A 12,285-nucleotide genomic window follows, 5' to 3' on the forward strand; every position below is an offset into this window, starting at 1 on the left:
ATTCTAACGATTTATAACGATAAATCGTTAGAATCTGTATTGTATTGTGTTCCATAACGGTTTAAGACGATATTAAAATTATCGGACGATAATTTTAATCGTCCTAAAACGATTCACATCCCTAATGCATTTAGGATGCAAAATCCCGAACAAGAGGTACAGTATTGGGAATGAAATTCTTCTATGCACATCAGAAGAGCGGAATCTGGGGGAGGTTGATCTGATGATATTAAGGTGAGCATAGAGGTAGATAAAGTGATGACAAAACCCAATAAGATTCTTGGCTGCTTAGGGAAAGGAATGGTCAGCAGTAAAAGGGAGGTAATATTGCCCCTATATAGGTCCCTGGTAGTCTTCATCCTAAAGCATATAGGGACAGATTTGAAGATCCAAACATGTATACCCTAGAGGAAAGGCAAGATAAGGAAGATATGAAATGGACATTTAAATACCTCCAAGGTTTCCATGCACAGGAGGGGAGTCTCTTTCATGAAAAGGAAGTTCTAGTACGAGGAATCATGGGGGTGAGAATGAAAGGAGGTCGACTCAGGAATAATCTTAGGAAATATTTCTTTACAGAGAAGGTGATAGGTGCATGTGGAGATGTTGGAGGTAAAACAGTATCTGATTTCAAGAAAGCATGGGCTAAACTTAAGGGATTTGTGAGGGAGTGATGGGAACTGTAAAGCTGAATTATTTTGGATGGACGAGCAAACTAGATAGGTCATATGGTTTTTTTTTCTGCCATCCTATTTCTCTGTTTCTAATTACAAAACACATTTTAAATGTTAAATATTTTACTATGATTTAAAACAGTCAGGGGATGAGGGCTTATCACCAAACTACCAATGCACCCTGCTGTGTTGTTTTCAAATGAAGTTACAAAACACCAAAACACCTCATCACCCAGTTATATTTTTTTTATATATATTTTTAAGTAGGCATCAGCAAATTTTTATCAAAAGGTTTCTTTGTGGGACCCTCTAGAGTACAGTTTATATCACCCACAAACTGCATTCCCACACAGGTCCAACTTTACTGTATTAACTTATTTTATATTTAATCTTTATAAAGACCCAAGTGCAATCTCTCTGAATGACTATTTCTTTGTAAAATGAGGAAAAATGTCAAAACCAACAACTTAGCTTGCCACTGCACTCAGATTCTCGCCCCGACCTGGATCCACGTTTCGATGTTAAATCTGCTTCAGGGGGCATCCACATGTGTTGCCCAGCCTTTAATGTTTTTGTAGTCAATAGTGCTCCTTGGAAAATGCTTTCCAGCCTTCACAAACCATTTTTACCCTTCTTCAAAAACATGGCACAAAACCGGATCTATTTATATTCGTTAGAGGAAGTGAAGTCTACTTTTTATGTCAAAGAATACCAATTAATCACCTCATTAAGACCCTCGGGTTTAACTGATCGTAGTGCAAAAATCCAGAATTGCTCCCGTCTATTTAAGAGTGATTGAATGTTTCCCCACCTCACCGGGTAGAAGAATCAGTTAAACCCGAGGGTCTTAATGAGGTTACAAGATCCATAAAGCAGGTGTAACTTTATAGGAGTGACGTTTGTGTGCGTAGCAAGGTACTTAGTCAGGAATCTGGAGTAAAGTGGCTCAAAGGGTTTCTCTCGCCCCACACAATTATAAAATAGCCTCTCAAGCCATCTCTTTCTCTGTCAAGGGCTGCCACCTATATTCTACACCCTCTTGGGTCATTTGGACGTCAGCATACAAGTGCAACAAAACCTCTTCCTGCTCACAGATACATACGTTTCAAATTGTTCCAAAAATATGAGGTTTGTGGATGTGCCGGTGAGCGTGGTCATGCCTCCAACTGTTGAGGAATACGCAATGCCCAGAGAAAAGGCTTTGCAGGTCATGTGATCCTGCTCGGTCCTGTACAGTCTTTTGCCCTGCATATAAAATGAAATATAAAGAGTGCATATTTTAGTGGCTGGGTATTCAATAGCCCATATTCTCAAATAATTAGATGAGGCAGCTCTCCAAGTACAGTAGTGTCCAGAGGCCTCCTTGGCTGAGGATCAGAGCTTCTTTTATTGGATCTGTCCAAATCAAGTCACATTTTTATTTATAACCACATCCAAACATTGAAGCAAGCCCAATCCAAATACTGTTTGAATTAAAATGCCTTATGTGTTTAGAGCAATACACACAGAAGAGCAAAACATAAAAAGGATCCTTAACCTGTTTTGAAGGTCTTTGGGTTTGAAAAGTCTGTTCCTCCTGCAAAGAAAAAATCTTCTCAGGAGGGCATTCTTTTAACGTCCAACTGAAAGCCGATGAGCAGACCTGCAGAAATATGAAAGTAAAAAATGTAATCAGAAAAACTGTGTTTACTTCTGTCCACACAGTTTCTGACTTATCCAGCTAGGAAAGACATTCTTTGTTATCTTCTTCCAAGGTTTATTTTCAATACTCTGAACTCAATCTTTCTCCATTTCTAATATTCTGCTTCCAGCTATTTACACATGGAGCTTAGATACTAGAACCACTGTCCGGACTGAGAAAGTCAGCAAACACAATATAACCACTGATTCTCTAAAGACTTAAAAGAATTGCCCACAAGCACTCAAAGATCCTTTTCCTGGTTGGTTACTCTTAATATGGAACCCAGCACTGTGTACCTGTAGTTGGGACTATTTTCCCTAAGTACATCACTTTACATTTGTCCACATGTTAACTGTCTGCAGTGCCTTCTTGCCTTGTTTTGGTGTTTTTTTGTGCAGGTACACTATACCTTAATGATGATGATTTGAGGTTTCTGAGAGCTCTTCAGCCATTTTCAACATGGCTGCCTCAGCTTGTCATTTTCCTATGGGACTGCACTGTGCCTCACAGCCCATGACTTCAAGAGCCAATGGAGAACAGAAATGGATTTGACCAATGAGAATGCTGAGAGGGCAAAGGTTCTGGGAGGGAGTTAGAGAGGGAGACATGGAGTAGGACAGCAGACCATGCTACCTGTGACTCTTTCCTGCAGAGATTTTCACATTGAATATTCCACTGGGCAGTGGAAAGTAAGCAGATGCTTGGGACGTGATCAGCTGCGACTCATTAGGAGTTAAAGGGCTGTTAATCTGCTGAGCGCTTGGAGTTGTGTTTGCTGAGAGCTGCTGTCAGATCCCTGCAAGCTGCGACAGGAAAGTTGCTTGTTGCAGCCAAGGACAGAGAAGGATAGAGACCTCTTGGAGCAGAATTCAAACACTAATGGTCCTTGGAAGTGCGAATATCCCTCTTAGACACACACAGGAGCAGAGGATTATTGAACCAGGCTCTTGTGAAAATGTGTTAGTTTACACATTTTTACTACAATAACATTCATCACCACCTAAAAAAAAAATACTTATTCATCTGCATCATATATAAACCCAAGCTCTGTATTGTCTCCTATGTTAATCTTTGACTCCCCGGTCCCATCACCGTATCCCAGTTACACTCTTTGCATGCTTCACTATTGTTTGTTGCTCTCAGAGGGGCCTGAGGGCACATTATGTGGCTGCTAACCCCTGGGGTTTAAGGGACAATAAGCATCACAGCGACAGCCCGTAGAAGGCCCAGGGGACACTTATACATGTTAATGCATGTGGATTACTGGGCCCAGTGATCAGTATAGCAATATGCTCTCTAAGGTTACATTCAGCTCACTGATAACTTAAAGTTATACCAGGCCTTGGTATCAGTAAATACAAGGTTTCATATTATTCCAGTTTATTACTCTAAGTGGTTGATTTTAAAAGTGTTGCTCGCATAAAAATGCTCTCATATGCCTGTATGTGGGCCACATGCAAGTAACGCAGATTTTAAAATGTTGGGAAGTATGTGCATATATATTTGTGCACACATCAACCCTAAGAGGGTGGAAAAGGGGAAGGGCATGGGCAGAGCATGGGCATTCCAGGGCGGGGCCAAAAGCTACACACACAACTCTGCATCTTAAAACCAGAGTCTGGGGCACGCGGTGCCTTTTTATCCGCATAACTTTACTGCTGCTCCAGATGAGAATCAAAGTCTGTAGATCTCCAGTTTTAGGGCTTACAGGACAGGGTGAGGGGTCTGAGTCAACTGGCGGGCATGCAGGATGAAGCAAAGGGGTCATGAAGACCTCGATATCAACTGGGCAAACTGGTGGAGTAATTGGAAAAACTGGGAATGTCCCTTGCGCAAGCGTGTTTTAAAATCCACCTACATACGCGCCTAAAGGCTGGCAAAGTCCTAGGAAGGGTATGCGAAGTACATTTTCTCGAGCAATCTCTTAAGATTAGGTCCATGCTTACGCGCCTGAGGTGATTTTAAAAAAACATGCGTGCATGTGCACACACGATTTTAAATTGTAGCGTACGTCCGCTCTCAAGCCGATACGCATGTGTATGGGCTCACGAGCGCTCATTTTAAAATCAGCCTGTAAGGACAGATTATTACTAAAAACTATGTGCACTCTTTACAGATGTTTTTATCTGTCTATGTTTAACCTTAATGTGCAGCTCTCTTACCTTAGTCCTGGATTCTGCAATGATAAAAGCAGTGTTGTTTTACTTTGGTGGGTTGAGTGTCCTCAGGGACAGTTCCCCTCAGAAGTCTATTCACGGAAGAGAAATCCACATTATATGGACCACGCCAATGGATGGGGCTACGTGTCATTTAGAGAAGGGCAAAGAAGACAAAGGGGAAGCAATGGCTTCCCTTCTGAAGGGAGACTTAACAGGTTAGGGCTCTTCAGCTTGGACAAGAGGCAACTGAGAGAGGATACGACAGAGGTTTATAAAATCATGCGTGGAGTGAAACAAGTTAATTGGGAGCAGTTATTTACCTTTTCAAATAGTACTAAGACCAGGGGAGCCTCCATGAAACTAACAGATAGCAGATTTAAAATAAGTTTAAGGAGGCATTTTTTTTCAGTACAGTATGCTGTGGAATATTTTCCCAGAGGATGTGATCAAGGCTAGTAGTATAGCTGGATTTACAAAGGGTTTGAACAAATTTCTGGAGAACAGGTTCATTAAAAATTCTTAGCCAGGTAAACTTGGGGATCTCGTATTATTTCTGGAATTAAGCAACATGGAATGGATCTTCCAGATACTTCCAAGTGGCCTGGACTGGCCACTGTTAGAAACAGGATGTTGGGCTCGATGGACCTTTGCTCTGACCCAATATGGAACTTCTTATATTGTTATGTATGGGATGCTAGGTTCAATGGACCATTGGTCTGACCAGCATGGCACTTCTTAGGTTCCTATGTACAAGATGCTGGGCCTGATGGACCTTTGGTCTGACCCAATATGGAACTTCTTATATTGTTATGTATGGGATGCTAGGTTCAATGGACCATTGGTCTGACCAGCATGGCATTTCTTAGGTTCCTATGTACAAGATGCTGGGCTTGATCCACCATTGGTCTGACCCAGTATGGCACTTCTCATGTTCTTATATACAGGTTGCTGGGCTCAATGGGCCAATGGTCTGACAAGCATGCCACTTCTTATGTGCTTGTGTTGACTGTTTTCAGACAGATCGGATCAATGAAAACTTGTGCATACATAAAAGCTAAAATAAGCTATAGCTTCTCTGTTAGCTGATATTTGGTTGGGTGGAGGGGGAGAACTCAAGAGGTGATTCATAAGAGCCTGGGAAATGAGCTTAAGAGTCTCCTGCTAAGGATCTCTGAAACGTCACTTCTTCTCTCTGTGATTCAGTTCTCCCGAAAACTCACTGAAATCAAGCATGGATATACCTGTGACTTTCATGGGTACTGCAGTATCCACATACTAATACAGTAACATAGTAAATGTTGGCAGAAAAAGTCCCAAGTGGTCTATCCAGTCTGTCCAGCAAGTTTTGTAAGCATACTAGTAACTGCCGCTTCGTGCAGGTTACCCCCATGCCTTCTGTTATGCAGGTTAGGTGAACATTCACATGCCACTCTCTCAACTGCAGAAAGATCAGCCCAAACCAGTAAAATTCATATTTTCATTTATGCATTTTAAATCTGTTTTCTAGGAAAGCCAAATGGTTTTTAAGTTATTTTTCAGTTGGTAAATATGCAAAGGGTAAAAGTAAAGGATTAATAAAATAATAAATGTTATGTTCATACAGAGAATATTATAAAAACATTGCTAGAAATCTAGAGCTCAGCGAGAAGAGAACATGAGTTCATTGGTAAGATCCATACCTGATTATTATCTGTACAGTAGTCCAAAATGTTACTGCAGTAACAAAATAAAATAAAAGAAGATACAACATTGTTAGAAAGCTGAATAAAGGAACATCCAGAGTCACAACTGGGCAAGCAGAGACCCTCTTCCAACATCTCCCCCTCTCGTAAAACCTTTCCCATAGACTTGACATGAATGATAAAAAAAATATATTGCAAGTTGCAGGTAGACACCAAAATGTAATTTAGCATTATAAACCTTCTGGCCTTTGCTCACCTCACCTCACATATTTTGTTTGTCTTTTTTAACTTTCTGAATTATTGAAGGGAACCTTGTAAATCTAGGATTAGGCTAGCCTGAGTGGAATAATGCTTACCTCGCTTGTTTTAAACCATGGCCATAGATAATAAAGAACCTCGAGACGCTCTCAGTACACATCCTAGTTTATATCAACTCAGCCTCTCTCAAAGATATCCAGGACCAATCAATGCAGAGTAACAGGTCCTGGATATCTTTGGGAGGAGCCGAGTTGGTATAAACCAGGCCGAGTACTGAGATCGACTCAAGGTTCTTTATTATCTGTGGCCAAGGTTCAAAACATGCGGTGTAAGTCATTCTGCTTGGGCTTTTTCATTTTGTGCTCCGCATCTTTGGAATCTCCTTCCATTGTCCGAGTTAAATTCTTTAAGGTTTCGTAAGCAGGCTAAGCCTTAGCTGTTTCCTAGAGGAGTTTGTTAGTTCTGGCTGCTTTTTCAGTTGATGGTTTTATTCCATGGGTTCTTGGTGGTATGTTGCTATGGTTTAATCTGTGTTCCATGTTTTTATGATTCTGGTTGCATATTGTACTGATTAGGCAGCATATAAAGGTGTTAAATAAAATAAAATAAATGTGATACAGAGGGATGTTGAATACTAATGTTCTGAAGCCCAGTTCTTTAGGTCTTGTGCTCCTCGTGCAATGTATCGGGATACGCAGGAGCTCCCGTTAGCAAAACCGGGGAGAACGGAATTCAGCCGTCATGACAAAGACCTCTCCAGATGAAGCAGCGTCAGATCTGCTTGGTTTCTTGCATGATCTTCATGGTGCTGGGTACAGAATATCTCAGCTCTGGCTCTCTTTCCTTTCTCCTCTCCTCTTTCCTTTTCCCCATCTTACCAGTTTGCACCCCTCAGGGGAGAAATACCAGATTTAGCACATAACTTCAGATTTCACTATGCAGCACAGATAAATTTAATTCTATGTTTTCATACAACTTCCACAAAATAGAAACTCCAGGCTCTGATTTTCAGGGTGTCCTTAAGGATCTAAAACATGAATATTTCTTAAAAGGGATACACAATTCTGGTTAATTTGCAATATTTTCCATGCATTCTAATCTTTATAATCAAACCAGCAATTTATACACACTGTCAGTCATGAATAATTTCTATGACAATGAGAGAAGAAGAATACCTTTCTGGAGAAATGGGTAAATCAATCTTTGATGCATCTATGGAGGAAACATGAAGAACATTGTTTTGCTCACGGCTGTAAAGTGTATGGCTGAGTACTCATGGCATCGCAAGTCTGACACAAAATACAGCAAAACAATATTTTTAAAAAGCACACTTCAAACCCCACTTGAAAATCAAATAAGAAAAGCCAATCTGGCTGAGAAAAATGGTCTGCTGACCCCAGCATTCTGCCTCCAATCGCAGCCAATCTGTGAATCTAGGTCGCTTGGAAATACCTCACAGATCCAAATGCAGAAATCCATTCTATGTTGCTCCAGGGCTTAATTTGTGGGGGAATGGGGTGGAACGCGGGTCTGGCAAATTTCTTTCAGGCTTAAGAGGCAGAGTAGCAGGAGTGTGGGGGGTTCCCCTCCAGGTAGCCTGCATAAAAGAGGAGAGGGGCTGAGCCTCAGACACACAGAGAAGAGAACAGCCCCTCCTCTTTCCTTCACCCCACCATCCCCACCCGCCACCAGGGAACAGAATGGGAAGGGGTGATATTGAAGCAGATGCAAAATAAGGTTTGAATTAGCACAAGTTTGAAAGTTGGGAGCAGTAGTGCCAATTCTTAAGGCTTCAACCCTGGTTTTGATGAATGAAAGCTGTGAGCAGTGGTGCCAAACTTATGCTAATTCAATCCCCTTTAGCGTCCATTACCGAGGGCTTAATTTCTGGCAGAACAACCCAGAACAGCGTTCTGCCATTGTTTTTTCTTGGAGCAGTGTATATTACTTCTGGCTCCCCAGAGGAAACAGAACAGACCCGGTAGTTGCATGGATCATTTATGGACCCTTGACCCTTGGAGGAAGCCCTGAGACAAGGGCAGCCACATGGCGTGTGTGTGCGCGGTGTGAGTCCACACCTAGCTCTGGCCCTGATTCCTGACCACCTCACCCCCTCCACAGTTCCACTTCCTTTCTGTCTACAAATTAAGCCCTTTGTTGCTCACTCCAAGAACTTGGGTGATCCCTACTTTTGCCTGGATAATAATGGTTGATGGACCTATCCTCCAGAAACTTGCCCACACTTTTTTAATCCAGCTGTACTCTTAGCCTTGACCATATCTTTTGACAATGAATTCAATAGCTTAATTGTCATTGAATAAAAAATATACCTTCTTAAATTTCTTTGAAATCTACTACCAGTTAGTTTCATGATGTGTCCCCTGTCTCAGTACTGTTTGAAAGGGTAAATAACTGTTCCCTATTTACTGGTTCCATCTCTCTCATGATTTTACAAATTTCTATCATATCCCCTCTCAGTTATCTCTTCTCCAAGCGGAAGATCTCGCACCTGTTTATTATTTTAACTTTATATTTATTCAATTATTAATATTAATTAAAAGTAATATCCTTATTTCAGAAAAAGAAGCCATGAAACACTGTAAAAATAAAGATATGCAAGAACAATAGAGAAATCTCAGGCATTCTACAAGTCGACAACTAATCTGAAGAGAGACAAGACTCAAAATATTGGAAAATTCAAGCAAGAAGTAGGAAATAACTGACAGCATGGCAACTACTAATTAGCCATGACCAAAAGATCTAGATATCAGCTATCAGTAAGATGGGCTATTCAGGTCTCTTGTTAAAAAAAAAAAAGATGGTTGAATTACAAAGAAAAAATATATATCGGACTCCTTGAAACTTAAACAAACAATTACATGGCTATCTAAGAAGAAAAAGACCACCCAACTGCAAAACAAGAGGAACTGCTTTAGGGAACATCTGAACACAGTAATTCATAAACAAAATGTTTTATCTTGAAGAACATTTTTAATAACCAACTCCTATTGAGATCTAAAGCGCACATAACCACCATGGAAGACCCAGTTCCCTCCAAAACCCCATAAGGTCCAAGCTGTTAGAATAGCTAAGCAGTTTGGCCCTGTCCCACAGCCTCACTTCTTCTGTACTGTGAAAAATAAAAGGCCCTGGAGAGAGGTGGGACTGACTCAAGTGGGATTTCTTAACATGGAAATAGCATAGTTTTTAAACATTTCCAATGTGGACACTTTAGGAAAATTCATAAAATGCAAATTGCACCTTCTTAAGGCATTTTCCAAAGTCTCCAGTTTGTTGTGAGTCACCTGAAAATCCTTAATAAAACCCTCCTGCTTATCCTGAGACTGATTAACTTTATTTCCCACTAGATCCAGATTTAATATTAACGATTTCCAAATCATGAGTTTGCCCCATGCTTTCTTGAATTCAGATACTTTCCTTGTCTCCAGCTCTAACTTTTGGCTGGTCATGAAGAGATCCCACGACTGGCAGCACTCACCTCAAAATGCCACTGGCCCGCTCCAATGCAATGCTTCGTGGCACATGCCACCACTTCTGTGCATGTCTTCACCTGGTGTTTGGCCCTGTGGGAGGAAAACCCCTCTGTGGGCCTCCTGATGACGTCAAGCTCTCTGGGCCATTTAAACCACAGAAGCCCTGGTTCCTTGCCTCGTAACAGATCCTTCTGCTCTGCAGTGTGTGTTGCTATTCCCTTTGCCTTGTATCGCTGTTCCTGAGCCTTATCCTGCTGCCCCGATCTCCTGCTGCCTTGTCTTGCCTTGCCTTTTCCATGCCCTTGCCTTGTCTCCATTGACTTGCCTTGTCTGTTCTGCCCTGCCTAATCTGTTGGTGTCTTGTCTTGTTTGCCTTGGCCTGATTGTCCGGTTCTGATCTCTGCCTTAGATTCTGATTGCTCCTGGATTTCTGCCTGCCCCGACCCTGGCCTGGTCCCAAAATGTCTGCATTTTGTCTGCCCTGATCATTGCCAGTATATGGACCTTTCTCTGACCGCTCCTTAGGGGACGCCCGCCTAAGCCCTGCCAACCCCTGGACCCCAAAGGCTCAATGGAGCTGGTACAGGTGAAGCTCGAGCTCCTGACCCCAAAGGGCATGTCTGCTAGCTGTCGGTGTGGGCCTAGTAGGTTTGCCTATGAGGCAACATAAACCATGTCACAGCGCAAAGGCTCACAACCTCAACACCAGCAACTCCACTAAGAGGCTGTTCCATTTATCCACCACCTTTTCTATAAAAATACACTTTTTTTAGATATTACTCTTCAGTCTACTTCTTTTCACTATCATCATGTGACCCTTCATTGCAGAATCTCCTATCCATTGAATGAGTCCCACCTCCTGAACATTGATACCTCTGATATAAATGTTTCTATCATATCTCCCTATTTTGCTTTTCCTGTAGGATATATATGTTTAGATCTTTAAGTCTGTCTCCGTATGCTTTACGGTGAAGGCTACTGACTATTTTAGTAGACACCCTCTGTCCCGACTCCATCCTTTTGATGGTGCAGTCTCGAGAACTGAACACGATTTTCCAAAGGCGGTCTCACCAAGGACTTATACAGGAGCAATTTCACCTTTTATTCTGCTAGCTGTTCCTCTCTCTGTGCACCCAATCATCTTTCTGGCTTTTACCGTTGCCTTATCCATCTGTTTGAACACTTTGAGATCATCAGATATGATCAACTCCAGATCTCACTCTTGATTTGTGTATAGACTATTTCATCCCTTCGACTGTACTGCTCCCTTGGGTTTTTGCAGCCCATTTGCATGACCCCTCATTTTGTAGCATTAAATCTTATCTGCCAGATTCTAGACCATTACTTCTCATGTTTTCCACACCTTCCTGGCTGTCTACCCTGTTGCAGATTTTGGTATCATCTGCAAAAAAGATAAACCTTTTGTGATAGCCCTGCAGTAATTTTACTTAAGAAAACGTTGAAAAGAACTGATCCAAGGACTGATCCCTGTGGCACACCAACGTATTATTCTAGTTGTGCTATATCTTTCTAGAGATAGGGCAACCAGAACTACACGCATAAGCACAAGTGTGAAAAGCTGGATCCTTGTGCTATCAGGACACGTGACACGACTGTCTGTTCTGCATTAGATTTCAGACTGAACTAATACCATCAGTGTACAGCACTTAGTTTTTTTGAGGGGGAGGAGCGGCACTTAGTGCTGCAGTTCCATTACTATTTTCAACATTAAAATGGGATTTTTTAAAACCATGTTGGGGGGTAAGCAACCCAAAAAAATACATTCTGAGAAAAAGCGCGCAGAATTCTCCTGTGAAAGGTGCGTGCCCCTCTCACAAGGCAGAGAAGGTCCTGCTTCACATACCAAGGTCTTTTGCAGCCAGCTCTGAGAGGGCTCTTTCTTCAGGCTTGGCACCACTAAGCTGGCAAAGCACTGCATCCACGATTGGCATCACCATGGCAGCGGTAGAGGTATTACTCAGCCACATGGAGAGCAGGGCAGTGCAGCTCATAAACCCCAGCAGCAGCCTGGAAGCAAAGCAAAAGAATGCAGAGGATGAATGCTGACAGGGAAGCAAGCCAAAAATAAAAAAAAATCTGTCCAAGCAGTAAAACACATTTTTATTATATAGCTCAACTTAGTTTCATTTGCTCTGGCACAACAGACAAACTGGAGGAGTTTATCCTATGGTTAAACTATTGTGATCCTAACCTCAAATTCTCGGTTAATCATAATAGTGAACAAATTCTGTTTCTGGACCTGTTAGTCAAGTTTGAAAGTGAGACAGTGGTCACCACCCTTTACAGGAAACCCACAGATAAGAACATGCTTCTCTA

At 41.8% G+C, this 12,285-nt stretch overlaps 1 protein-coding gene across 3 annotated transcripts in view; it reads right to left on the reverse strand.

Annotated features, from left to right (window-relative positions):
- LOC115079305 (solute carrier family 13 member 1-like) overlaps window positions 1–12,285 on the reverse strand; it is a 43,811-nt gene that overhangs the window by 20,326 nt on the left and 11,200 nt on the right. For all 3 annotated transcript variants that reach the window (XM_029582733.1, XM_029582732.1, XM_029582731.1), the window contains exons 4-8: window positions 11,813–11,976; window positions 7,630–7,666; window positions 6,194–6,227; window positions 2,212–2,316; window positions 1,777–1,919 (exon numbers count right to left, since the gene is read on the reverse strand). In XM_029582733.1, coding sequence (XP_029438593.1) covers window positions 1,777–1,919; window positions 2,212–2,316; window positions 6,194–6,227; window positions 7,630–7,666; window positions 11,813–11,976 — 483 coding nt within the window. The remainder of the gene's footprint in view (window positions 1–1,776; window positions 1,920–2,211; window positions 2,317–6,193; window positions 6,228–7,629; window positions 7,667–11,812; window positions 11,977–12,285) is intronic.

This window comes from Rhinatrema bivittatum, chromosome 17 (genome assembly GCF_901001135.1).
Source record: "Rhinatrema bivittatum chromosome 17, aRhiBiv1.1, whole genome shotgun sequence".
NCBI lineage: Eukaryota > Metazoa > Chordata > Amphibia > Gymnophiona > Rhinatrematidae > Rhinatrema > Rhinatrema bivittatum.